Source organism: Camelus ferus, chromosome 26 (assembly GCF_009834535.1).
Source record: "Camelus ferus isolate YT-003-E chromosome 26, BCGSAC_Cfer_1.0, whole genome shotgun sequence".
Lineage (NCBI taxonomy): Eukaryota > Metazoa > Chordata > Mammalia > Artiodactyla > Camelidae > Camelus > Camelus ferus.
The window spans coordinates 4,809,128-4,836,802 of record NC_045721.1 but is presented as its reverse complement, the minus strand read 5'-3'; the positions used below and the strand labels follow the sequence as shown (position 1 = coordinate 4,836,802).

The 27,675-nt window shown below is 47.2% G+C and overlaps 1 protein-coding gene across 4 annotated transcripts; it reads right to left on the bottom strand.

The window, feature by feature from the left end:
• Positions 1-198: 198 nt before the first annotated feature.
• On the bottom strand, positions 199-27,675 carry RAB11FIP1 (RAB11 family interacting protein 1). Of its 4 annotated transcripts, none has more exons than XM_032468789.1 (6): positions 27,227-27,675; positions 13,361-13,800; positions 11,644-12,430; positions 8,844-10,655; positions 7,753-7,861; positions 199-3,417 (listed from the first exon to the last, which is right to left on the bottom strand). In XM_032468789.1, exons 1-6 carry the CDS (start codon positions 27,601-27,603, stop codon positions 3,199-3,201), a joined length of 3,744 nt encoding a protein of 1,247 aa, XP_032324680.1. In that variant the 5' UTR covers positions 27,604-27,675; the 3' UTR covers positions 199-3,198. The 4 variants fall into 4 exon arrangements, with proteins under 4 accessions (XP_032324680.1, XP_006183418.2, XP_032324681.1 ...); XM_032468790.1 differs by having other exon boundaries at positions 3,216-3,472; XM_006183356.3 differs by lacking the exon at positions 8,844-10,655.

Below are 27,675 nucleotides of genomic sequence, written 5' to 3'. Positions count from 1 at the left end.
CAGGGTGAAGGAATCAGAGGTGTCCCATCCTCTACAGGAGAAGGGGCACCAGGACTCCTGGGTGCCAGGCAAGGTGGCAGCAGCAGGAATCCAGGCGAGAGACCCTCGTGAGGGGACAAACACTGGTCTCCCAGCAAGAGGTTTTCCAGGAAGACAGGAAATTTTTAGTGCACCCATTATGAAACTACAGACACAAACTTCTGAAAGGTAGTACCATTTTATTTAGTGTTGTAGGAAATTTTAGGTTACTTCTTAAAGACAAAACCAAAGAAATTCAAAATTCCCCAAGTAACAAAGCAGGAAATAATAATTCTATAATCCAAAAATGCTGGGTGGGCTTTCAATCAGAAGGAGGAAGAGGTCAAGTTAGTAGCTCACATAATAGACAGGCGCAACCACAGGATTGAGGTTGATATGAATACTAGCAGGTTAAGCGCTCCACCTAAGGCAACAGACCTTTCACAGCCTTGAGGGATCATTGCTGAGTAGTTCTAAAAAAGGAAAAAAGGCTGATGGGGAGAAGGCGCCCAGGGAAGGAAGATCTGTATCATTTAACATTAAATTGCCTTTGGTCTTCAATCCAGCCTGTGGCTGAGTGTCATGGCTCCTCCTCCCTCTGTGCCCTTCTGAGCCCCCACTGTTAGCAAAGCTGGAACCCACACACGTATCCCATTCACCATGCACACACCCCTCCACCCGGGGTCATGACTGTTCACCTGTCTGTATGGCAAATGGCAGACTTCCGTGCGCCTCCATTCTGCTACCCAAGGAGGCTGACATTCAGGAAATAAAAGGGGTGGGCGGGACATCTGCCAAAGTCCAAGGACTGAGATGATATGAAAACAACCGGGCAAAGGATTGACATGTTTTCAGCAAGCTGGCCTCTAACTGAAGTTCGCTGCAAGGTGTTCGGTATTTCATCAGATATGTCCCTGAAGTTCTGACTGCTCTTCCCGGAGGGCAGCCAGGCAAGGCCGAGAGCAAGCTGCTCCTGCTTCTCCAGAGCATGGCCCGCTCCCAGGGCCCGTCAGTTCCATGAGCACTAACAGCAGCTAGAGGCAAATCTGGGCTCTCTCTGTGCAGACAGATGGGTGTAAGCCCTCAGCCCCGCGCCAGCTGCAGGAGCTCCAGCCCTCCAACCCCCCAGCCTGTGCTACCGGCTCCGAGCAGGCTCCAGCTTTCCCAGGTGAGTTCTCCCTCACAGTAGAGTTCTCAAGGACAGCTGTTAGCCAGTGGCCTCCAGGTGACCCGCTCTGAGAGGTGTCAGAATGCTACATGTTGAATTTTTTTTTCCAGCAGTGGTAGAAACCAAACACCCTCGAAGTAAATTGTCCTTCATTCTCCAGTTCTCAAGTGGTATCTCAGAGCAGAGAAGTTTGCCTCCACCTGGATGTCCCTCTCAAACCTGGACTGAGTCCCACACCCGAGGTCCTAGCAGCACATCTCTCCACAGCCACCACCTCTTGGGAAGAACTTGGGCCTTCACACCAGCTCTTCCCAAGAGAAACCGCTCAGCACACCTGCCCCCCCCCCCAGTGCCCTTGGGTTATCACAGTCAAAATACATTTACATCAAGTAAAAAACACATTGCAGAGCAGATATATACACATACATTTTCAGAATTCAAGAGAATACACGGCTTTCTTTATAGAGATGTAAATAAATTTCATAGCACTACAAAAAAAAACAAGTCATCTGAGAAGTTTACAGTGGTCCCCAGGACTGGAGGAGAGTATTAAATAAAACAGCTATATTAAAAGCTACTTAAAAGCTAATCAGGTAAATCAAGTTCAGTATCATCCTTCAGATTAAAGTGCTCTGATACTAACTCACGTGGCAGCCAATGGGACCCTGAAAAGGGATTCCGCTGCCAATAATCTTGCTTCTTAACTTCAGTATAACAAGAACGAACACGGAAGAGAGTCCCAGTTGAATTACTGCTGTTATCTCAGCCCTGCCCGCCCCCTTGGCCAGTGATACCTGTCCCCCATGGGGGATGTTGAGAGTTGATGAGATTCTGTCAAAACTGGGAGGGAAAAAATGAGTAATGCAGAAACATGGTATTTTCAGGTTACTAATCAGTATCAGGTTACTAACAGTGAGAGTACCTGAAGAGTCTGCACAGATGCTATTAGTTAAGAAGGGCAAGTGTCCTAATTAAATATATATAATGTATATATATATATATATGTGCTAATCTAGTTTTCAAAATATAGCAGTCTGAAAATAAGTATCTTCTTGCTCTTCACGATTTTATAACAAGGCAGGGAAATGCTGGGAAGAGCTGCTAAGGAAACCAGGGATTCCAGTGAAGGCACCGGGAGGGAAGGGCCACAGGGGTCCTGCTGAAATCAGGTGGAACCACTTTAGTAACTGCTTGGGTCACCCGGTCCCTTATCAAGGCACTGGCCTGGCCACCCCGGCCAGCAGGGACCCTGCTATTGCAAAAAGAGGGACTCTGAGCGCCTTCCCCAGCTGCAAAGTGACTCTAACTCCCCTGGTCTCCCTTCTGTACCTCCACAGACAGGCCCTCTGGATTGACAGAGAATGGGTTTTAAGGCTACAGAGTAGTGGCAGCTGATGTTTGCAAAAGGCAGCTTGTTCCAAATTTAAAAGGCACATCAGAGGCGCTCCCTAAACGCCTCTGCTCCAGTCAAAACAAAAAGACCATGTCTAAGAAACCAGGCAGGTTTACCTGGTGGCAAAATTTCACATCTGCAGCCAAAAAGCCACACCTGAGCTACTCAAAAGCCAAGAAAGTTCTGTGTAACACAGCCCCCATCGCATGGTCCTTGGCATCTCCCCTCAAGCTTTAATGACTGGGAGAGACGTACTTTAAAAATCTCAACATCAAACAAGGAAAATCCCAACGTTAAAATACATTAATACCCCAGCGCCATCTGAACCCTCTGGACCAGGATCAGATCTTGTGACGTCTCTGGTCAGGGCATAAAATATTTACAACATGGCTAAAGGCACAGTGGCATTTGAAAAGAAAACCCTGGGAATGTACAATAAAAGATTCATTGTAATCATTAACCTGACTTCCCCAGGCAGGATGGACTCTTGCCAGATAACAGGCAAGGGAGACGGGGGATTCGGAGCCTGGGCGCAAGCTCTCAGGCACGCCGAGTCCTCGGCCTCGGGAGCGGGCAGAAACAGACTCACAAAAATGTCTCGGTGCCGGAGGCTGACGACTCACATCTTTCCTGCTTTTTTGCCGACCTGCGAGGGGACCCGTAGGATGTTGGGGGTCTCCTCCATGACCCGGACCAGCAGGTTGTCGATGTAGTCTTCCAGCTGGCGAACCTGAGACTCCTTTTTGCTGATTGTTTCTTTCTGCCTGAGGACCAGCTGGATCAGCTCATCGTGGGTCAGCTGTGCGTAAGCAAAGGCAGGGTCCGAGGGCTTGTATTTCTTTGGAGAGGGGAGAAGCAGGGAGGAAAGTGATAAAGTCAGCAAAGTCAAACATCTGAAAGAAATATGAAAGAGGTTTCTTAGTGACTAAGTCTCCTGGGAATTCGTTTTTGATCTGGGTGGAAAACAGGTTGTTGGCTGATGAAGTTTTCTGTAAAGGGCCTTTTATTCCTTTAGACTTGCTGAAGGCAGACATTCATGGGGTCCCCCTTCTAGACCTCCATGATTCTACTGGTGATTTCCCAGTCTTCAACCAAAAAGTTGCATGTCTGGGAAAGCACTCTGGAGACTGGTTGAACAACAATAAGAATGTACTTAACACGGCTGAAATGGACACTTAAAGATGGCTAAGAGGGTACATTTCGTGTTGTTTATTTTATCACAATTATTTTTTAAAGCTGCCTGTTTGCATAGCCTATCAAGAAAAAAAGCTCCATAAACAATAGTCAAGAATTTGTCCTCAGGGGTTTTCAGATTATACCTGTTATCAAAAGATTTTATTTATTCAGAAATGTTGATTACATAAGATGGTCTGCAGGAGAGTTTGGGAGATGGGAAGAAGCAGTTGTCACCTGGAGGGAGGGCAGGCAGGTGGTCCTCGAGAGGCGAGGCCAGGTCCCCACAGTGCCCGCCACACCTGGGGCTTCACCTGAGGTTCCAGGGGTTGGGGTCCAGAGAGGGATGACATGCCCCCGGTGCTGGACAACCAAGAGACCACGGCTACCCAGGTGCTTGGGACAACCCCCAAAGATGGAGTGGCATCTGAGCTAGACACTGGAGATGAACTAAAATTAATCTTCCCCTCCAAGTAACAGGATTTTGTTTTTAATTATAAAAGGAGTAATTACTCATCATAGAAAAATCTCAAATCCAGAAGACGGAAAATATTATTACCCATAACTCCAACACCTAACATTTGGGTCTCTTTCTTATTTTTCCTGAGTTTCTTTAGGATATTTTTTATAACTTTACCATCATACAGAATCAAGTTTTATAGCTTTTTTAAAATTATTATTTTGTGAGCATTTTCCCACTATTCAATTTTAGAAAAATTGCCTTTTAAATGGACGTGTAAAATTCCATTATATTTTAACCGTCTCTCTGTTGCTGGATATTTAGGTTGGTTTCAATTTTCATAATTACATAATAACATATTTATTTAAATGCATGAACATAAACTTTTGGTCATATCCCTAAATATCCTCTTAAGGCAAATGCACAGAATTGAAAAGGCTTGTACACTTAAGGAACTTCCTACAAACTGTCAAACAGCTATTCAATTTGGATTCTGTAATCTAAAGAGGAAAGTATGTAGGACTTTGAAATCATTGGTAGTTCCTATTTTTGTGATGACGACTAAAAAAATTAAAAGGCAATCCAACAATTACAGAAAGTGAGCAGTGGCCGTGGAGAGGAAGAGGTGCACAGAAAATACCCATTAAATCAAGAAACAACAGGGCCCATTGTCACATATTTCCTTCCAGGATTTTCACACTGGATTTTTCCCCCATAGTTGTCCTAATAATGACGTATATTCAAATTTGTATCCAACTTCTCCCATATAATATGACAGATGATTTTTGGATCTAGTTGGCTGTATTATTTTCAAATGGAAGTGCTGAAGCCACCTGAATAAATAATACATTCCTAGTTATTAATCATCTATAAAGGATGGCGGCCCTGAAACAATAACCCCCCCAAAAAAAAAGCCATTATAGCAGTGATTCAGCTAGCTTTTCATAACTTCAGCTATGCAATTTCTTTTCCGAACCTCTCTCTTACTTCGCGACATTCCAAAGGGTAGTTATTTTTATAAACACTGTTTGTGCCTTAGTACAAAGACTCTATTCTATGGCCGGCCAATAGCGATCTCCAGAAACCTTTGCACTTTGACTCAGAATATTTACTAGCCATGGTCCAGGACCAACCACCCGCTTTGCTGCAGCCAGGCAGAGGGGCAGCAGGCGGGCACGGAAACTGTGAGCAAAATAAGCAGCAGTGGCCTTTGTTTTAAGGCCAGTTGCTGTCTTGGTCAGGGCTGGGAGATAAGCCCCTGGTTAAATGAGCTCTGAAGAGTAAACAGAATGGGAACCAAGGGCCTTCTTGCTCACTTCCCGAAAGCTAGGTGTTTGTTTCTCTTTGGAGCCAAGCTGCATTCCACAGTAAAAGGAAGAGGGCAGAGGAGGCTGCCGAGTGACTCCAGTTTTCAGTATTGTCCTTTCCATGCTGTTCTACCCAGTTTCCTGGTAAATATCGTTAACCCCGGGAAGGCAAAAGCTGCCTGTTCCACACAACCACAGAAGCCAGCCAAGCCGAGCTGATGCAGTCACAGTCCATTTTTCAGCTTGGGCTAAAATATAGTAGGTACACAGTTCTGGCTACAGCTGATCATCATTTTGAGAATGATGCTGATCAACGATGCCCTGTCAGTAGGCACCACAAGGGAAGAGAGGGCAAGGCTGCCAGAAGACGCTAACTTGTTTTCAGCAACAGTTTGTTAGCATGACTCAGCCTCTCCACCCGAAACTCAGGTCTCCGAAACTCAGATCTCCGGCTTTTAGTGAACCTTCACCCCAGCTCCTGGAGGCAAAGGTGGAACGGAGCCAGAGGCATTAACCACCACCCAACAGTTAAAAAATGCTTGGAGGGAGTTGGGGAGGGAAATAGCTCAGTGATAAAAGTGCCTGCTTAGCATGCACAAGGTCCTGGGTTCAATCCTCAGTCCCTCCATTAAAAAAGAAAAAAAAAATGCTTGTAGGAATGAAGGAGATGTGAGAAAAGTTTCATTTTAAAAACACAAAAACTCTGTGACATCCTAGAATCCACGGAACTGTAAAATCTGATTGAATGAAACTTTCAGATGCCCAGCACTATAACAGAAATAAAGTTTATGTCTACCAACTGCAGTACCCAGCGGTCAGTTAGGAAATTCCTCTCCGCGTGTTTGAAACACATCTTTGCTCGTTAATGGTCCCCAGTTACTCAGTAAATCATTCTCCTCCATCCATGTGACAATGAGTCAAAGACCAGAGGTGTGCAACAAGGCACAACTCTAAATCCCTCTGATTTTAGAACCAGAAAGGGCAGGATGAAGACACGCCACAGCAGAGAGCACCTGGGGGGTTGGTTTTGTTAATGTTCATCATCCAAGCCTTTTAAGAGAAGGAATCCTCTAACTGAGCAATATTCTTCCTGGAAATCTAGCTTAAGGAAATAATCTACAAGAAGGGAAAAGATCTATGCAAGCAATTGTTGACTACAGTGTTATTCATATTGAAAAACAGAGAACAAGCTAACAACAACTGGGGAGTGGGTGATGGCATAACCATTTCTAAGAATAATTAAGTAGCAACATGCAGACATGTTTCCGATCTAATACTAAGTGAAAAGGAATCTCAGAGTGTTTACATGCAGGTGATGGAGCTGGAAAATCACCATTTTGCAACTAGCATATTCACCAGCAGACAGCAATGGAGAAAGGCTGATGAGGAGCAGGATATTTACATGGGCTGAAATTAATTCCCCACACACTTCTCACTCATCGTCGAGGGAAGAAATAGCAACTTTGCCCTGAAGAAACTAGCGGACACCGCCTGAACCAAGGCATCAGAGTTAACACCCCACTAATGGGACAGGCTGGTGTCAGGGGCCTCTTCACACGGCGCGCTGAGAACATTATTTCTATGGTTAATTCCTGCCAAGAATGCGCAGCCTTGACCAAACCACAAGGAGACATAAGACACTTCATATTTAGGTTTAAAAGGAGCATGATGTATGCAGTTTACTCTCAAGTAATTCAGAAAAAAATATGTACATAGATACAAAGAGAATGGAGAGGGAGAAGGTGAGAAAACAAATCTGTTGAAATGTCAACAGTTGGTGAATTGGGGTGAGAAGCACACAGGAGTTCTTTGTACTATCCTTGCAACATTCTTAAAGTTACAAAAAAGTCTATCTATGCAATGTTTACAATATAAGAATTTTACTTTCTTGCCAAGAGGAGAAAAAAACGCGTGGGAAAATGAACGTATCTGATATGAATGGGCGGGGGGTGGTAGTGGTGGTGATGCTTTCCTCTTGTTAAAAAGAAGTCCTGGTGTCAATCATGTTGCTTGAGACTCAAAAAAAATTCAGCTGCTGCCAAATAACTACAAGGGGAAAAGTAAGCATCCAGTGGAAAGTGCAGGGGCTTCCAGAGATGATTCAGAGACAAGAGGCATATGGTTAAGTCACTCCCAGCATGACCTGCTGCCCCAGGAGGTGTGTGTAACGGTGGGTCTGACAGTGTGTTCTGTCGATCCCTAACTAACACACCTCTTTCTGCAGAAGACGTACCTTCATTATGGCTTCGTTGATCAAGTTCTCACTGATGATGGTGGCAGTTCCCAAGCTGGAGTTCGCAACCTTGGTGGCTGTCGTGTTCATCGGCTTCACAGGATGAGGTCTAAAGAGAAGGGGACAGAAGCTTTAGACATGTCTGTAACGGCAGAGCCCAGAGACGGCCCAGCTCCTGGAGGCAGCCAGCAGGAGCGGTGGCCGGGGGGCGTAGGGACATGCCGCACTGGCATCTCCGGTCCCTCACACGCCACCATTCCTTCAGAAGTGAGAGCCATCAGCACCAAGCAGCCACACGCAAGCCAAGGCATGCCTTACAGCCGGGTGTCCTGACCTTCTCACAAGACCCGTGGTCTTATTCTCAACGTCAGGAGAACAGTGGTGGTTGCCAGAGGCAGGGACGTAGGGATCGGTGAAGGTGGGTCAAAAAGTACAAACGTCCAGTTATAAGTAAGTTCTGGGATATAATGTAAAAGCACGATGGCTATGATTAAAATACTGAATTAGTTTTTCAAAGTTGCTCAGAGTGAGTCTTAGAAGTTCTCATTACAAGGAAAAAAAAAATCTGTGACTCTGTGAGGCAGTGGATGTTAACTGAACTTGTGATCGTTTCACAATACGTACATTTATCAAATCATTACATCATACACGTTAAACTTACCAACTTTCTATACCTCATTCAAACTGGGAAAAACAAAGAAACAAAGGAAGAAGAAAGAGTTCATAACAAACATGCCTGCTTTCTACTGGGCGGTGGTTAGAGCAAGATTTCAGCACTGCTGGGCTCTCCCACCCAATGTCATCTGGTTTCTGAGACTCTAAAATAAACGAGTGGTCACGGTGCTTCTCTGCGATGAGAGCTCCAAATCAGACCATGCAGAACGAGCCCTAATCTATCTTTGAAGATGACTGCTACTGTGTTCTTGCTACAAAGTTCCTGCTGCAAACGCAGGGGTATCTTGTGTTGTCCCCAGCCCAGGGGACAGCCCTTCCAGTGAAACGGGGGGGATGGACCATCAGAACAGCTGCAGACAAGAAGCAAAGGGGAGGGTGCTGGTAACATTCAGGAGGACGGTCTCCCCGACTCTCACCTGTGCTTGGCTGACCCCGATCCAGCGTTTGGCTGAGCTGAGACCGGCTGTGTCTCTGAGGGTGAGACCCAGGCCTGAAGAAGCGGCTTCCTCTTGCCAGAATTTTCCACTTTACCTGCGGAGCCCTCTGCTGTTGCTTTTTTTTGAGATTCTGCTGTATTGGTGTGGTGGGTGTCAGAGTGTGGAGAGCTGGGGGGAGGGTGTGTGGCAGGAAAGGGCTCAGGAAAAGGGGTGCTGGCCCCAGGGGGAGCCAGGGTGGCAGGAGGCTGACCTGGCCTCCCATTTCCCACGGGTTTTGCCTCCTCGCCATCACCAGGGCCCCGCGGCTGTTCATCCAAGTGAGAGCTCTCGCCAAGACGGGGCTCATGAACTGCTGGGGCTGGAGTCTGCTCTGGGGAAGCTGGGGCAGGTGCCCTGGGCGCTGCCCACCTGGGGTCCTGCAGGCTCTCTGCTGACCTGCTGGCCTCTCCGCTGGGGCCTTTCTCCATCTCAGGGCGAGTGGGCAAGGTGCTTGGGGAAGAAGCCCCTCCTCCCAGAGCCGCCACCTTGGCTGGACCCCTGTTGTCTTCATCCTGATCCACTCTCTCATCATCCGATGCGACTTCGGGGATGGAAGGCAGGGTCAGGTCCAGATGGGCCATAACTGGGGGCTTCATCTCGCAGGTTGACTGGAGGCTGCACGGGGGATCAGGCAGCAGACCTTCATGGTCACTGGCTTTGCTCTGGTTTCGAGCCATCCAAGTGTCGTCTCTCTCAGTCCTAAAGAGGGGACTGTCTCTCCCCGAGCTGGCCGAGCGTGTGGGGCCCTCTGAGAAAGCCCCCTGGGAGGATAGGAGGGGAGGGCGACCCGCCAGGGAAGCGGGCCCAGGCTCCCTCTCCTGTGACTCTCCTGCATCCCACATATTTCCAGGGACAGCCCCTTCTCGAATTGGCCCCTGGGGGTCCCCTCTGTCCCTGTGGATGAGCGCAGGGGCCTCCTCCACCTCCTCTTCCATAAAGAGCTTCTCGGAAAACGATACCCACTTCTGGATCTTCTCTCCACCCTCGCTAGCATCCAGACCCATCTCTTCCCATCTCTGCATCTCCGAGTCGAGTGAGGGGACCAACTCTCCCAGGGGAAGGGCGGCTGCTGCTTCTTTAACTGCAGGACTCACCCCGCCATCTCCGGCGGTGTCCCCCACAGGTGACCTAGACGGACCCTCCGAGTCTGTGTCCTTCCCCATCAGAGGCTCCCCTGTAAGGCTTTCAGTCCTGCCTCTTCCAAGAGAAAGGGCAGATGTTACTTCTCCAGCCTCTTCAGATGAAGGGATGTCACCTCGTTTTTGGGGGGGAAACCCCAGAAGCTCTTCTTCTTGCCCCATATCAGGCAGTGTCAGGAAAGACTGTTCTGGGTCATTCCGGCTGGTCTTCCCCATGGGAGAATCTTCCATTCCTTTACCCACCGGAACGGGGGGCTGTTTGGGAAGTGAGCCCTTGGTCCAAGAAGCAGTATCTGGAACTTGTATTAAGCTCTCCTTTTGCAGCTCTGCTTTAAGAAGCGAAGGTGGTTCTTCAGAACTGGCTTGGCCCGTGTCTGTGGACAGCCAGTTTTCAATCGGAGTGGACGTGGAGATGGGGGCTACTATGGGGGATGAGAAAGAGGAGGAGACAGAAGGAGACTCAGGGGACTGGCTCTCTGAATCATGCCCCGGTTTAGACGGGACAGGTGTCTGATCAGAACTGGAGGAGAGAGCAGAGAAAGACAGAGCAGGGCCGGGGCGGGGAAGGAGGCGGGGGCGGGGTGTGGGCTGACCCTCTGGAGACACGTCCAGTCTGCAAAAAGGACAAAATAAAACCTGCAGGTCAGTTGCAGACGCAACGTGAGAGGCAAAAAGAACATGTAAAAATAAAGGCTTTCGAAAGGCGAGAACTTTTTTTTTTTATACTGGGGGCAGTACCTTGAGCAGCTAGAGGAACATCAGTGCTTAACCCACGAAAGGCACACTTTTATCACCAAGCACGGCTGCCACAGAAAGGTCTGTGGCAACAGAAACAAGAAGATCCAGGCAAAGCAACAGTCTACAGTCTTGTCTGGTGATAAACAAAAAGCATCTAAAAAGTGCAAAGCCATACAAGGCACACCACAAGGCAACAGGCAGACTTTGAAGATAAACCGTGTGTGTGTGTGCGCGCGTGTGTGTGTGTGTGTGTGAAATCGAAGTAGGCAGAATCTCAAAAAAAAGCCTCTCCCACCCTAGACCACAGGAATATCGTGTGAATGTGAGTCATGCTGAGAAACAGAACCTCCGAGGCTCTTGTGACAAGGCGCAGAGTAAACACACACTGAGAACTCTCAAGGGTCTCTCAGGCCAGCAAACCCACGCCAAAGTGCCAGGAGGAAAGTCTACATCTGCCCCGGAGGGACGGTAAGAGCTTAATAAACCAGGTTCCGCACATACCACCGCCGAAACCTGGTCTTCCCCAACGGCTACAAGACCCAGGCATTCCACTGCGGCCTGATTATCTCACTGAGATGGACAAACCAGTCCCAGGTACTTTTGCCAGAAGCAAAAATGTTTGCCGAGTAAATGCTTGCGGCAAAGATGATTACACGCGGGAGATGCCGGACTGGGGACAGACCACACCTGCAGTGGCTCGGGGCGGGGACACGTCACTGCAGTCCGTGCGGGTGGGCCCGGCTGGCAGCAGGGACTGGCTGAGAAACAACTCAGACTTCTACCCGGACCACCATGGACCAACAAGCAAGGCCTGCCCTAATGTAGGCCAGGCTGCGAGGCCAGAGGGAGGGGCCGAGACTTACCGGGGTTTCACAGCTCTGGTCTGGGGAGCCCTTGGCAAGGCAACTGGTGGTGCGGGTGGAGACTTGGGCTGTGGGTCAGCTTCAGGTTCTGGGATCTGCACACCTTCAAAGGGGTTCAGGGATCTACCTCGTTCGGAGACAACAGCCGCCGGCTCTTTCTCTGACCTCCTCCCAAGGTCTTCAGCTGGCCCCAGCCTGTCCTCCCGGGGTTTCGCCCCCGAGGGCGGGCCTTCCCGCTCCTTCCTGGGGGCAGCAGACGGGCTTTCGCCCTCACTGCCCTTGGCTACGTCCTTCCTCCCCGTCACCAGGGAGAGCAGAGAGGACTTCTTGTTCTCCTGTTTCTTGCTCTCTTTGGTTTCTTTCGCAGCCTCCAAGGTCGCCGGAGCAGTGTTCTCCCGAAGGTCCCCGCTGCCCCTTGGCTGGTAGGACGGCAGAGTCATGGACTTGAAAGAGTCCTTTGTGGAAGACTCAGAAGACACAGCACCTCCCTCCCCAGGCTCTTTCCAAGGCTGAGTGGCCAGGTTTTCCGTAGAGGAGAACAAACGCTTCTTCCTGAAGCCCTGGGGGGACGGGGAGGAGGACGGAGAGCTGTCCTTGGTCTCGCTCTTGGCTTCAGGCTGCTCCACGTAGACGTGGTTCCCGTTGATACAGACGTTAGAGCGGGAAAGGACGTCATTCTTTGACCGAAGGCCGCCCAGGAAGGAGAGCCCTTCCTTCTTGGGGAGGCTGAAGTTGATCTGGTTCAGCTGCTTAGGATCCTCGCTGGCTGTTCTCTTGTGAGACAAGACTGTGGGGAGAAGTGAAAAGTCAGGGGGATGGGTCACAACTGGAGAGGGAGAGGCTTTTGCCTACATCTGAGAACATTTTTGGCTGTCACAGCTGGGTGGGGGGGGGGTGCTACGGGCATCAGCAGGTGGAGGAGGCCAGGGTGCTGCTAAAGATCCTATGGTGTACAGGGTGGCTCCCACGACAAAGAGTTATCCACCCAAACTGTCAATGTGCTGAGGCTGAGAAACCCCGCGTGGGGCCAAGGAAAAGGGCAGCGCTCTTGGTAGAGGCACAGAACCTGGCCAATAGCAGGGATTTGGTGGTTGAAACTGAAGTTTAAAATACACAGTTCAGAGTTAAGGGAACTGGATTCCTCAGCTTTCATTAGGGATGCATCCCATGGATGCTCAATATAAATACCCGATGAATTAATGAAATATCAGAATTACCGTCAGGTTCCATGGTTTCACCTTTAATAATAAAAATACTCCTGAATGGATTCATTCTGCTAGCTCCAAAAGCTTGTACTAGTGCACGTCAGTCATAGAGCCCAACATTATGGAAAAGGCATTTACACAGAAACCAGAGTTATATAGAGAAGGCTTCCTAACCAGGATTACCCATCACCACCACCACCAACACCACCACCACCACCACCACCACTACCACCACCACCATCATCACCACCACCATCATCATTATCATCAACCATCACCAGCACCACCACCATCAACCATCACCATCACCACTACCACCACCACCACCACCACTACCATCATCACCACCACATCACCACCACATCACCACCATCACCACCATCATCATTTTAATAACTGAAGAGCTGAATTAGCATCTTTCTCTTAAGATTTGTTTGTTTCTTCTCTCCCAAAGCAAAGTTAGCTAAGCTGAGAGAGAGAGGCCACGTAAGAGGAAGGAGGAGGAAACTCACCATCTGAGGCAGAGGACGACTCATCCTCGTCATCATCCTCCCACCGGGACTGAAAGTCTCCAGGACGAAGCAGCACTCTGTCTGACTTTGAAGTGGGCAGGACAGACATGGACTGGGAGAGTGGCGTTTTCTGCAGGTTGGACTTGGAAAACAAGGTCTTGATCTTTGACTTCTTCTTCTTGTCTTTGGAAGGAGACTCGTCATCACTGTCCGCCGCGGGTGCCACGCTGGGGACGATGGCTGATGCGGTATCTGATGCGCTGTCCTTGTTCTTCGCCTTGATTTTGTCCTTCAGTTTCCCAAACGGATTCCGAGACTTGTCTTTCACGGAAAGGTCAAACATGCTAGCGGTCATGTTGTTTCTCATAAACTGGATGTCAACCTCAATTTCTCCTCGCTCTTTATCCTTCTTTCCTGGTTTGGATTTCAAGGTATACCACCTACAAGGAGAAAGGCTGAGAGGTCACCTTTGAACTGAAGGGCTGCCACAATGTTCACAGCCACCCCCCTCCCCCATACAGACGCAGCCCAGCCTCTCTTCTTTGGTGGGGAGGACAGAACTTACAGCTTTACTTCTGAGAAGACACCCCCTGGGCAAAGATGGGATCTGACCCTCTACTTAGTGTGTAGTCACCTAAAATCTTGATTCAATAAAGAGGTATTTCTAAGAACAAAATAAACATTCCATCAGATCACTTCCTATGACTGGTTTTTTCCTTCAATGTAGGAAAAATGCAAAGATCAACACACAGTTAAGGTACAATGCAAGTCTACAACGGCATCTCAGAGGAAAGTGAGAGTTGAACAGTCCCTGCCAGGGAGTGATGGAAAATATAAGACAGAGTTAAAAATATTTATTAAAGTAAAAGAAGTGAAATAAGCCAGTCACAAAGTGACAAGCGTTGTATGATTCCACTCATGCGAGGTGCCTGGAGCAGTCAAGAGACAGAAAAGAGAATGGTGGTTGCTGGGGTGGGGTGGGGAGTCAGTGCTTAAAGGTCATAGGGTTTCAGTTGGGAAAAGAAAAGTTTTGAAGATAGACGGTGGTGACGGTTACACAGCAATGTGAGTGTACCTAATGCACAGAATTGTATGCTTAAAAATGGTCAGAATGGCCAATTTTGTTATATGTGTTTTAACACAATAAGAAAAAATGAGAAACTGACAGCAATAATAATAATAATAATCAGCAAAAAGAATATTTCAAGCATTATTCAAGTACTTCTCTTGGTCATTTGCAAACCATGTGACAACAAGGCAAATGATAATATACCGGCCCAAATGCACTGAAAGACAAACCAGAGAAAGGAAATCTTCCCATGTTATTTCCACCCGGTGGCCTGCAAGGATGAGCCTGTGAGTTGCCCAGCCTCCAGAGAGCCAACAAGTCCAAGCATACAGTCTACCCACGGCCACCCCAGGGTCACCCTCACACTGAGAACCCACATTCTGATGCTCTTTTCAGAGACCTAGTTTAGAGCTGAGGGCCGTGAACTTTAAGGAAATGATGGTTTTGCCCAAAGAAGCAGGATTTCCTCTTTCACCTCCAGCCTGTCTTGCTCACAGGGCAGATCGCTGCCCCCACTATCTGAGCTCGCCCTACACTTAAAGGGGAGCAGAAGCACACTGGGAAGTACCCTCCTTCAAGGCTCACAAGAATGACTTGAAGTCGCTGTTACACCCACTCTGCAGATGAGGTAATCGAGGCTCACAAGTCAGGGATCTAGTACAAGGTCTTGCCACTGTTAAGGGCACACAGCCAGGGTTCTGCACCAGCTCTGCAGCTTCTCCAAAGGTCCCTTCCCTCACACCGAGACTCCTGCCCTGTGTTCCCTCCTAACTCACCTTTGCTGACCACCCCCTTTACAACACACAGGAAAGAGGTCTGAAATTTAAATTCTTTCTAAGGAAGGTTTAAGCTTCAAAGTTGTGCCCTAAAATAACAGATGGGCGGAAAGCCCACTGTAGCTGGCATCCACCGTAACTCTTAAGGTTACACGTAAAGTCCAGCATACAAAGTCATCAAGAAGGACTTGAATTGGATTAACAAAATACAGCCAAGATCTGAAAAAATGATGTGAGCTACGATTTTGGACCTCTAGGAGAAATCTTTTATGATTTTTAAAACTACCATCCACAGCTGGAGGCGGGGAAGATGCAGACAGACTCACCCCGCCAGCCAGCCCAGCCGAGGGTCTTTCCAATACATTTCCCGTGGCCTGGCCTGGAACAGTTTGCATATTTGTCACTTAGATGTTGAGAGGATTATTTGTATCTTTCTCTTCTGACAGTCATGTGCTGAACGGTAGCCTTGGTGATGAGGGGTGGTTCGCTTCTGTAAATACCAATGGTAAGTATCTGAAAGGGGGAAGTTGCTGAAAGCTGAATGCGGAGGCTCAGATGACCACACTAGCCACAAGCAGAGAGCCTCACCTCTCTACCCAGGGGTGGGGCATCGGTCACGGCCTTCTCCCAGCTCTTCCACACAGCCTCTCTGTTTGCCCTCCCAGGGGACGAAAAGACCTTCAAAGAATGCCACTTGCCAGTTCCCGGAAGGGCCGCCTTCCCCAAAGTTTCGGCACCAAAGTCTGTTTATTTTGAACAAAGCTGTAACCAACTCCTGGATCCTCCTGGAGGCCTGTTACCACCTGATGTACCAGTTCAATCCCTGGGCAGCAGAGGGGGATTTGTTTTGGAAACTTCTAACACCACTAGGAGGTGTAAACAGGCACTTTGGACTGTTCCTGTTGCTTATTTTCACAAGCAAACCTAAAACCAAAGACCAGGTGGCCACAGGGCTGTTTAAGGATGTGAACAGCAGACGGAATCACAGGCAGGTAAGCAGCCCATGTGAATCTGTGCTGGATTTATTAAAGCTGGAAAGGAAGGCAGGAATTCTTCCAGCAATACTATCCTGATCATTAAATTCAAACAGCGTAAGCAAGGAGGCTTTGACACAAGCATAACTTGATAATCTGTGAAAGCCACGATCCGTAAATATCTCACCCTAAGAAATTCCAAACCAGAACATATTTGTGGGTTTCAACATTTAAGCACTGGTTCAAATTTTAAGTGTTTCTGTCCATTAGACTTTCAGTGTGCCTCACGGAAGTAGTTTATAAATAATCAGGTCCCAGGTACAGACACACAGCATGTGATGGCAGGGGTGGGTGTGTCCCATCTCTACCCAGAAAGCTTGCATTATCTCAGAAATCAGGGCTGGGTTTTTCAGTACAAAGGGCAGAGTACAGAAAGCAAGCCATAATCCCAATGGAGCAAGTTGATTTTTAAGCCCATATTTTAAAAAGAAAATTCCTGCAACCTTTCAAAAAAAGGAAAAAATAAAATGACCCCTTCTATAAGCAAATAATCATTTGTACTTAGAGTTAAAACTCAGTTCTTCCAAAACGAAAAAAGGATCTCTGAATACATAGAAAGTGACAGGAAACGTATACCAACTGTGTTTGAAAGTCATAACAGGCAAAGGGTAAAAATTCAAATCATACAAAATGATTCAGAAGGAAAACTTGTCTTCAGACCCCTCCATGTCCCTCAGTCAAGTGAGGATCTTGGGAATATACGTACAAGTCAAAATGCATATTATCCAAACAGGCTGCCTTACTGTTTGGGAGTTTTTTGGGTTTTGGTTTTCTTGGTCAAACACAAGACGGCAACTGCTAAAAATATAGGAAAATTCATTTAAGTCTTCCACATTTTCAGAAAGGTGTCTTATTAAGAGCAGCAAGGGGATGTAATAAAGAACGAGCTGGGTACGGGAAGGAAGCCACGCAGGACACAGAACACGGGATCTGCCTCCCGAGTGGCCCCGGCTGGAGAACCAGTGCCTGGAACTACGCTGTCAAATCTGCACTTTTAAACAGTCATTTTGAGAACAGCTAAAACCACCCAAGCGTGCCCCATGCTCAGGGCTGGTTTGCCTCTGAATGTCTGTTTCTCAGCACGAGGAAGCTGATTCCGGGGGCCTTCCATCAGAATGTGACAGTCAGGGCCGTGTGGTTCCTGCCACTGGGAAATGAAAGGTCTCACAGTGCATCCCTGCGGACACGCGGGATTACACTTGTGAAGGACTGACTGGTACGCCTGCAGCTGAAACAAACATGTTTTCCCTTTGAAACATTCCAGAGGGTAGACGCAGACAGAAAAAATGATGGCTTCAAAGATTCCAGACACAGAGAAATGATGGCTTCAAAGATTTGGTTCAAATGTTTTTTACATGGTAGGCACTGTTAATAAAAATGAAGAGGTCAGAATTTTTTTTTTAAAGAAAAAAAAATTTTTTTTACGGAAAAAAAAAAGGAAGAAACAAAAAATGAAGAGGCCAGATTCTGCCCTGAAGAGCTTACCCACCAGTGGGATGGGGAGCAGGCTCACCAAACATCCCAGAGGGTTTGCCACATTGAAACAACTGCTGCTTTTTCTTCCTGACTACGAAGCGTGAGAAAATAATTAGACATGAAAAGAAACTCCTGCTAAATCATACAGTTTCATCACAAATACGGACTCACACACAAAGAAGGTTCTCAGCTAATTTAAATCCCCAGGGGCTCTAAGAACCACTTACTTGGGGACTCAGTAAAATGAATTAACACTGCACCCTCCCACTGGACACAGGAGGCTCCAGGAAAGACACGGCAAAGGAAGACCATCAGCTCTACGAGTCACTTCATCTTTACGTGTTAGTGTTCATTTCAAGGGATCCTCGTCCATGGGTCCAAGGTCAGTGGTGGACTGCCTCTTTCCCTTACTGTGCAAAATCTCAACAATGACTTGTCGCATGAGTCAGCCCCACGGTAACCAAGCTTCGTGGCCCAAGGGATGATGGCCTCAGGTGAGGAAGGAAGCAGGAAGAACAGAGCAGCACCTGAGTGCAGTGTTTGAGATGGAGGACGCACTCGATCTTTCTTAGACGGAGAAATTTAAAAAACCAGTTCATTGTTTTCCCCGGGGAATAAAAATAAGGCTGCAAGTCATGTGGGGTTGGCAGATGAGAACATGTACAAGGGGTTCTGAAAGGGAGTGATTCCACATGGGGAAAAGGCCCAGCCTCTTCTCCTGGTAGCCTAGAAGCAATGCGTAGCAAACAGGAACTGAGGTGCTTATGACCTATAAAATGTTCATGGTGTGCACCCTGCAGAAGCTAAGCAGTCTAACGAGTTTTGTTATTGACCCAGGTAGCTGGTCCTCATTATCTAACTCTGAATACAGAATCACCAATCAGCCAGCCTTGCCTCCTGAGGTGGACCGTCTCCTCTGCCCACTGTCAGCTACTTGCTGGTAGACCTTGAGGGTTGCAAATGGCTCCTTTTTCACCCTAATCCCTAAAACAGCCATTCTGACAGCACTGAAAGGCTATTTGTAGCCACCAAATTTGATCCTAAAAGGCTGGTAAATGACAATGGTAAAGAAGAGATGACAGAAAAAGCAGGTTGAAAAGACTTTTGATCTTTCTATACTATTTGCTCTACAGAAATTCCCTTAGAAAGAATTTAAAACAGGTTACAGAAAAACTTTTTTAATATGTTTAAAAAAACTGACACATGTGTTAATCCAACCACTCATTCCCTTTTGATGTATTTTCTTGAAGTCTTTTTGCTGTACGTTTTAATAACTAGCCGAGAGACTTTAGACAATTTACTTAACTTCTCTGTGGCTCCAGCTCCTCTTCTGAAACAGGGTTAAAAGCACCCACCTCCTTAGTGGAAGTGGTAGACAATACTAAGATCTACCTTTATTTAAACTACATTTGGAACTTTGTGTAAATAGAAATAAACATGAGTTTATTTCAAAAAAAAAGGATGTTACGAAGATTAAATGGCATAATAAATATACGTAAAGAGCTTAGAAGAGTGTCTGGCACTTAAACACTCCATAAGTGTTAGCTATGATTATGACTTAGTAAGACACATGCAATTCCGTCGTAGTGTGTTAAATATAATTGTCTCACAGTCTTCACACTCACCATTTTTAATGGCTGTATGGGATTCTGTGAGGTGCGTTTATGCCACAGTTCACCCGTGCACATGGCTCTCAAAGGGAATTTAAAATATCAACAGTTCAGACTGACTGTATTCCTAAGGATCCACACTTAGGCCAGCAAACACAAAGAACAATGATCTGCATTTGAAGGGAGTAGGAGAAGACTCAATTGTAAAATCAGTTTGTAGGACACAATTTCCAGAAGTAAAAAGTACACACGATTTTTTAAAATACCATGATCAGCATACACTTTCTGGAACTGATCACAAGATTTCATGACCATCAGATAGAATTCTACAGGGTTTCTTTGTAGATGGGAGAGACAAGAAATAGAGGGTCCCCAAGCTATTTCAGACATAGGCCAAGACGACATAACTGGGTAAAGTATAAGGATCAAAAGACATATTTCCCAAGTTGAAAGCAATCCCAAACTCCTTGTAGGTGAAGACTAAAGGAAAGGCATCGGTCTTTTAAGATTCTGTAAGAATGAGAAAAATGCCCATAAATGTCCACTGCTCCTCCAATCACCTAGTACAATTTTTCAGTTGATCATATCTCAAAAAGCCACAAATGTTAATAATAGTCTACCATCAGATCAGGTATCTCGCCTCTTGCCCAAATACAAATGCCACTGGCGTATTCTCTGAGGTCTGCCAAAGAACAGTCTCGCGGCAGCCAGGGGGTCCTCTGTGACTCCTGCAAAGAGACATTAAGGAAGGAAAAAGAATATGCAGTGGTTTGGTCCACCACCTCTTGGTCAGGATCAAGGAATACAAACTTCAGCAGGACAGACATCAAAGAACATTCAGTCCACTCTCTACCCAAAGACAGACTTATGCTCCTTTCTGTGAGAGTTCTGGCAGCAAAGCATCCATGATTTTAGCTTGTAATCAAGGTAAGTCCCAAAGAGGAGGGGAAAACCACACATCCAGAGCATTTTAAAATCCTGTTCTAACAATAAATGGTTAGTAAAAAGGAAAAGGAAAACCCCAGAGGACTGGGGCTGTAGGAGGCGACACCCTTAAAGAAACAGCCCAGGACCCGCCTGTCGCTGGTGCCCCTCACACACAAGCAGATGCCCTGTTTTTTTATGATCACAAGAGGCCTTTTCACACCAGGCTTTCTGGAAGCCTCACTCGTTCTCCCCAGGCTAGCCATGTCCTTTTTAACAGAAGAGAATTTTAGAAGTGAAGTGTGTAGCAGTCACACCTCTAGAAATGTTTCTTTGGGATTTCCTATAAAAGCCTTCCCTCTGCTCCATTCAGAGGCCGGCATCCAGGAAAAGACACTTAATTACCGCTGCCTTTTTTCTCTCTGCGGGCACATTCCTAAATGTGTCCCTCAGGGACACCCTGGAGACCAAAGCCCTTGATTTTTCTCTAACAGATTATCTACAGACCTCTCCCTGCAGGAAAGGAATTTCTCGTCTCATTAGTGGCTAAGAGCAGCTCCTTTGCCAAAGGCACCGTGAGCTGCAGGTGACATGACCAGGTTCTTTGGTGCCGAGCAGGGGCGCTGACAACAAGCCATCCCCCAAACTGGGACACCGGGAAACAGAAAGAAGCAGGGCTCTGACCTCCTACTGCGGCCACCCCTTGACTTTAATCCAAGGCCTAATGTGAGATTAAACAGTTCTCCACGTCCACAGGGCAAACGACCGCAGCCACTCACCCAGAGATGTCCGAGCCCCTGGGCCAGGTCACACAGCAAAGAACGAGATGGAAGTGATCCCTGGCCAGGGGGACAGTGGGTGAGCGTCCAGCCTGGTCTCCTCCTGAGCCAGCTGGGGCATGACCCGAGGACACCTTAAGGGGAGCAGAACCCACTCACCAAGTTTATTCCAAGACAGTTGATGTAGGCAGCAGGCTGGTTTTCGTCAAGGGCTGATACAAGGATCTGAGTGTTAATTTTGTTGGAATTCAAAGGCCCTGAGGTTTAGAGATCCGCACCAGATCCAGAACCAAAGGCCACCCAGGCACTGCTCTGAGATGAAGATAAGGCCTTGAATGAACTCCTATCACTCCCTCCACTGGGGCGAGGGTGTCTTAATCCCCTGGAGCTAAACCAGAGCTCACATCCCTCCAAAAGGTGAGATGCACATGGCACTTAAAATTGTAGCAGTTTAATGGATAGCTAAGATTATTGTTAAGGGGGAAGAAGGGGGAAAGGTACAGCTCAGTGGTAAAGCACATACTTAGCATACACGAGGTGCTGGGTTCAATCCCCAGTACCTCCATTTAAAAAAAATTTTTTTTTAAGGGGGGTAGGGAGAGTGATGTCAGCAAGTATGTCAGAGTTGATGACATTTTAATAAGCACATGTATTGTTTTTAATGTAATTAGAAACTTTTTCAGTTAATAACTACAATCAAAATGACACAGATGCTATTCATAAAAACCTCCCTCTGATGGCAGTTGTAGAAACACAACCAAAGTCTTTGTAACCAAAAGGAAGTTTAAGCAAAACAAAAAGGGCACAAGGCTCTTTCGCACACGCGCCTTCCCTGATGTGAAGAACTTCTAAATAGTGGACTTCCTGGCGTCCAGAATTGTATTTTTCATGTATGGGTTTACCCTCCCTCATGTTGTGTATTATTTTCTCCTTTTCTTCGTCCTGTATTCCTTGCAGCAGTGACCTCACCGTGGAGCACACAGGGTGAGGTCCCACCGGCTATGCTATTACAAAACAAAGCCTTGGCCTGTGTTAAAACTGCCAGTACCTGAAGACACACAGATACACACCCTGGTTTCAGTGGTGTTTCCTGCTCATTCACTCCAACATGAGACTCACCTCACAGGCATCACTGCCCATGTTGCCTCTGTAATGGTGACCTCACTCTCATATCACGGTGACAGAAAGAAACCAGCCACCATTTCCTGGTTCGTTTTCAACAGCAAGTTCTCCTTATTTTATTTGTTCATTCTTATCACTTCCTCTCACTCATCCCCACCCACATCCACTCCATCGCCATTACGCCAACGGAACCTCTGAAGTGTTTCTGAAATCCACCCACCTCCATCCATCACCACACCCGTCACCCTGGTCCCCGAACCACCAATGGTTGCCTAGATTACTGCCAGAGCCTCCCATTTTGCCTGTCTGATTCCAGGCGCGGCCTGCTCCAAATCTGTTCTCCACCCAATAGCCACGGTGATTTTTCACAAACTAGATCACATCACCCCTCTGTTTTCAAAACTCAGTGGCTTCCACCACTATTAAATGAAGCTCCTGCCTTCCTCCTCAGCCTCAATCGACACAACTTCTCCAGCCTCCTAGGAGTTCCTCCCTCAGGGCCTTTGCACAGGCTGCTCCCCCTACCACTACCCTTCACCAGAAAAATTCCTCTTTATCCTTCAGATCTCCACCTCAGAGAGGCTGTCTGCAATCTCCTGCTTTACATTATGTCCCTTTTGCTCTTTTCTCTTACGATAACCCTGTTCTTTCCCTCCACCAAACTTATCATAACACACAGTTATTTATGTGTTCATTTGTTGACTGTCTATATCCCCCACAAGGCTCTGAGCTTCCTGAGAGCAGGGATCATGTCTGTTCTGTTCATCATTGTTTACAATGTATACCCAGGGCCTAGTACAGAGTAGACATTAAAAAATATTTACTAAAAGTATGGATGAACTTTAAAGACAAGGGGAAAAAAAAAGTTAGAACTTTCCCCATGCTATTGTCTTACAAATATGATCATAATCAAATCAGACCACAAAAAACATGAGGAAACAGTGACTCTGAAGCACCCTCCCCCTTCTTAGTCATTTCGTTCCCCTGCTGGATCCCAGAGCCCACAGATCACTGGTCTTGGGCACTGAGCTATCAGTTTCCAATGCTAGGTGGGAGGGGACGGTGCCGGGTCAGAGGTGGGAGGGTTTCCAGTGAGGCCCAGTGTCATCTTTAAGGGGAATCCCAAGCAAAGAAAAACCTAACTAGTAACAACATTGCTCAGATTTTCCAGTCTGCTACAAAAAAGCTAAACATGCTTAGGAAACTCAAAGATACATGCACAAATTTGTGAATTCTAGATCTCTGCTCATCTATTTCTCTGCCTCCAAATCTCCAAGAAAAACAACTACCTGGACCTTCTTTTTAATCACCTGAATTTCCTTTGGTAACTTACTACACCGTCTTACTATACTTAGAGTTCTCCCAAGTGTCTCGCCTTTATAAGTATCCAAGTCCTCTTGTATGCAACCAAATTCCCTCTTCATACTTCAAGAGATACAAGAAACTGACTCTTCATCACTCACTCACTCTTCAACCTGGAAGGCTATCACAGTATTATATTTCATGCTGTTTAGTTACACAATGGCCTTCTGGGCAGCAGCCTGAATGAATATTTTAATCTGTCTTTAAGAGAGCATTTCCCCCAATTTTATTGCTCTTAGTATCCTAAAACGGTTTTGTTTGTTTCTTAAATCAGTCTAGGACCCCAAACTACACAAGACCAGAGAGCAGAGCAGAGAATCTCACATGTTGGTCACCTGATTCTGCCTCTCAGCTTCATGTCTGTTTTATGATCTTGGGACTTAACTGACCCTCATTTAAGGCCCAACTGAATGAGACCCCAGGTCTTTAACAGATACGTACACACAAACTGGCTCTCCGTACCCACAGGTTCTGCATCCTTGGATCGAAAATATTTTGGGGGAAAAGAATTCCAGAAAGTTCCAAAAAGCAAAATTTGGATTTGCTGCACTGGCTACTATTTATGGCATTTACATCATATTTACAATGCATTTACATCTTATTAGGCATTACAAGGAACCTAGAGATGACAAAGCATACAAGAGAACTGCGGAGGCTAAATGCTAATATTAAGCCATTTTACATAAGGCACTTGAGTGTCCACAGATTTTGGTATCCCTGGGTAGAGGAGGTCCTGGAACCAGTCACCCTTGATATGAGGAACAACTGTATCAGTGCAAAACCAATTCATTTAAATCTCTTCTTTTTATTTATTTCTGTATTTTTATTGAAGTATAGTCAATGTTGTGTCAATTTCCAGCGTACAGCATCATAGTTCAGTCATACATATTCATACACACATTCATTTTCTTTTTCACTATAGGTCACTACAAGATATTGAATATAGTTCCCTGTGCTCTACAGTGTAAACTTGTTATTTATCTATTTTATACATATCAATTTCTTCTTAACTAAAGGGGCCATACACACTTCCCTGTTAAATGTATCCTATCCATATGAAAGTCTGTTTCGTGTTTTAAAGATCTGTGTCATCACACTAAACAAGGTCCCCACAACCTGAGTCATTACAAAAAGCATAGTCTTTTGACTCCAAATATGTGATAGACGGGGGCTTATCAAGAGAACAAATGGAAATATTAGTAAGTTAGCTCTTAACGCCTTAAGTTTCAGCTCCAGGGGCCCACGGGAGAAGAAAAAGTCATACTCCAGAGCAGCAACTCTTCTTTGCAGAGATTAACACACAAGCACATGTACACCCACACCAACCTATAGACCAAGATTTGAGCTTTTATTTTGTTTCTAGCTTTTAATGTCTAAGGTGGAGTCACAACCATTAATAACTAATTCAAATGACTTTCCTAGCCCAACCAGTTTTTTTCTGTTAAACTTCTGCCTCTCAGTGTATATCTCGTGCTCCAAATTTCAGCTACCTTGAGCACGCAGGTGATGTACCAGGACGCCAGACAGGCTTAGTTCAACTGGGTTCCCCCAGGACTTTGGAAGTCCCAGGAAGTGACAGATAGAAAGCTTGCAAGTTCATCTACTGCTAGAGGAGCAAAGATGACATCCTTTGCAGTTATTAATAAAAAACATCGACTAAGCACCATTTTCCCACAAGTTGATACTAAGTGGGCATAAGCTCGTCTAATAGAGATGGGAGTAATCACCTAGGTTTGGGAATACATCGGAGAGGATGAGGAAAATGAAGATGCAGAGATTGAACGCTTCTTTGTTCTTTGCTTTATGAGGGGGAGGCAATTAGGTTTACTTATCTCTATTTGGAGGAGCGAATGGGGATTGAAACCAGGACCTTGTGAATGCTAAGCATGCGCTCTACCACTTGAGCTATATATACCCTCCCCCCACCATCCTTCTTGCAATAAGGAGCTTGAGGAGGTTTTCGTTCCTCACAAAGCAGTAACAGACCCTTTTGAATCTCTACACTGGGCTCCATTAATACAGGAAACTGGAAACATCTTATAAACATCAATTAAGGCTGGCCACAAGCTCCATCTATAAATAGGGAAACTTGGGTGTTTGGAGACCAAGCTGCCCGAAGCCCAACAATGAGTCAGGGCCAGAGTGGACACCAGACCCAGAAATCTGGAATCCCCATCTCTGGCAGGTAGATGTGATCTATCTTTTCAGGGAATAAAACATTCACGTAAAAAACAGACGGCAGAGATATAAGATCTGCACATCTTGGGATAGGACAAGACAAAAGATGGCCAACAGTGCCGAGTTGAAGCTGGAAAGGAAGCCAACCCAAGGCCCCAAATGTCATTTAATCAAACGGAAAATTAACACTGCTTCAGCCCTGCTCAGCAAAGACACAGCTGCTCACCTCATGGCTTGTAAATCGATGCCTCAAAGATACCCCATCCACCTTCACCTTGAGGCTGTCTATTTTTATCTGATTTGAGTTCAGAAATACCTATTCATCTCTGACCAGATAAGGGAAGCAGGTATTACAGTTGCAAGCACCCTACAGAAAAGGGAGTCCAGTCACTTGAAATCATCTGGCTTTTCCTGTCTCCTTCACCACAGAAAGTTAAAACACTGTTTATATCTAAAACACAGTGTGAATCAGAGTGCTTCATAAACTGCAGGAATTAGGTGATAACATGACTGGCTTGCATATTTAAGGTCCAGCAAAGTAACCAGTTAAGTTAAGCAAGGCTAGCTTTTGATATACTAGAGGAGCATAAGCAAATGTTCCATTCCAAACACCTGCAAGAGAGAACCAATAAATCGGTCACACGCTGGAGTGATTTCCCAGCAGGATTGTGATACCCTAACACAGAAGTCTTGAAAAGGGAGCCACAGGTGAGCAGCCAACCACCCCGAGTAGGACTGGAGACAACGTGACAAACTCCAGAGAGAAACAATGCCTACTTTTCAGTTCAGCTTGGCCAAGGGCTCCAGCCATCACTGGGAAATCCTTACTGATACGCGGCCCAGGGCAAACAAGCTTAGTATTTCTCGCTCTGAAAGTTAAGACCAAGCTGTTCTAGTATTCCTGGGGGAGGAGAGGAGGGAGGGAGGGGCAAATTCTCTCGACCAACCCCTTAGGCGGCAGTGAGGTGGGGGCTGGGGAAGACAGCCCTCACCCGGCAGCCAGCATTCCCCACTCCTCAGCACCCCCCACCCCCCACCCCCCACCAGGCACTGTAACGCCCAGCGCTGTCCCTGGGCGAGCCTCTAGGGCCATAGTGTCAGTGGGTTTCACTGCTCCGGTTAATCCTCCCTGAGCCCTGGCCGAGCCATTCTCCAAGTGTCCGGTACAGTGAAATACCCAGGAAGCTTTCCACGTAAGCTAATGCGTATATCAAATATACACTCTACCCACACTAATAAGCCCACATGCATTTTTCAACTCATCAAAAGTTCATTAAATGATTACTAAGTTTCAGGCGGGGAGTGCGGTCCTGCAGATTTAAAAACGCCCCCGGTACCCCTAACCCCGCTTTCAAAGGGCCCACATACCGAGAGAGCTGGGGTGGGATAGCCCAAGGTGAAGCTAGGTGAGAATACTGTTACTGGTCGAGGGGATCCCTCTCGAAAGCCCTCGCCCCGTCCGTCCCCTTGGGGAGACACACTCAAAAAGGGTCTCACAGCCCAGGTCACGCGTCCTCGCCCCCGGCCCGCACTCACTGGGTCTTCCTGCGGCCCTGGTCCCGGTGCAGCTCCCTCAGGTCCACCTCGGCGCGGCCCAGGAACTTGTCGAGGCCGAGCAGCGCGCGGTGCAGCACGGTGAGCTGCAGGGTGGCGGCGGCGGCGGGCGCGGCCTCGGCCGACAGCAGTGGCGGCAGCTCGAAGGTGGCCTCCTCCCGCCACACGGGCGCGCCCAGGCTGCGCTCCGACACCGAGGTGGCGTACTTCTCCTTGCCCACCTGGATCACCGCGTACGCGTCGCTAGTGCCCCCGGGGCCCTTGGCCCTCAGGCCTCGCGCCTGCAGCACCGTCACCTGCACGTGGGTTGGGGACCACACGGCCCCCAGGCCCCTGCCCGCCGAGGCCGCCAGGGACATGGTGACGGCTCCGCGGTCCAACAGAAAGCAAACAGGAGATCGCCGCGACTCGCGGCGTCTACGGCCCGCCCC

Bases quoted from the DNA above. Each gene is read 5' to 3' on its own strand.
- RAB11FIP1 (XM_032468789.1), bottom strand. From the start codon at position 27,603: ATGTCCCTGGCGGCCTCGGCGGGCAGGGGCCTGGGGGCCGTGTGGTCC. The intron at 13,801-27,226 runs GTGAGTGCGGGC...TTCTCCTTGTAG, and splicing joins CAGGGCCGCAGGAAGACCCA to GTGGTATACCTTGAAATCCA. The intron at 10,656-11,643 runs GTAAGTCTCGGC...TCCTTTTTGCAG, and splicing joins ACCAGAGCTGTGAAACCCCG to ACTGGACGTGTCTCCAGAGG.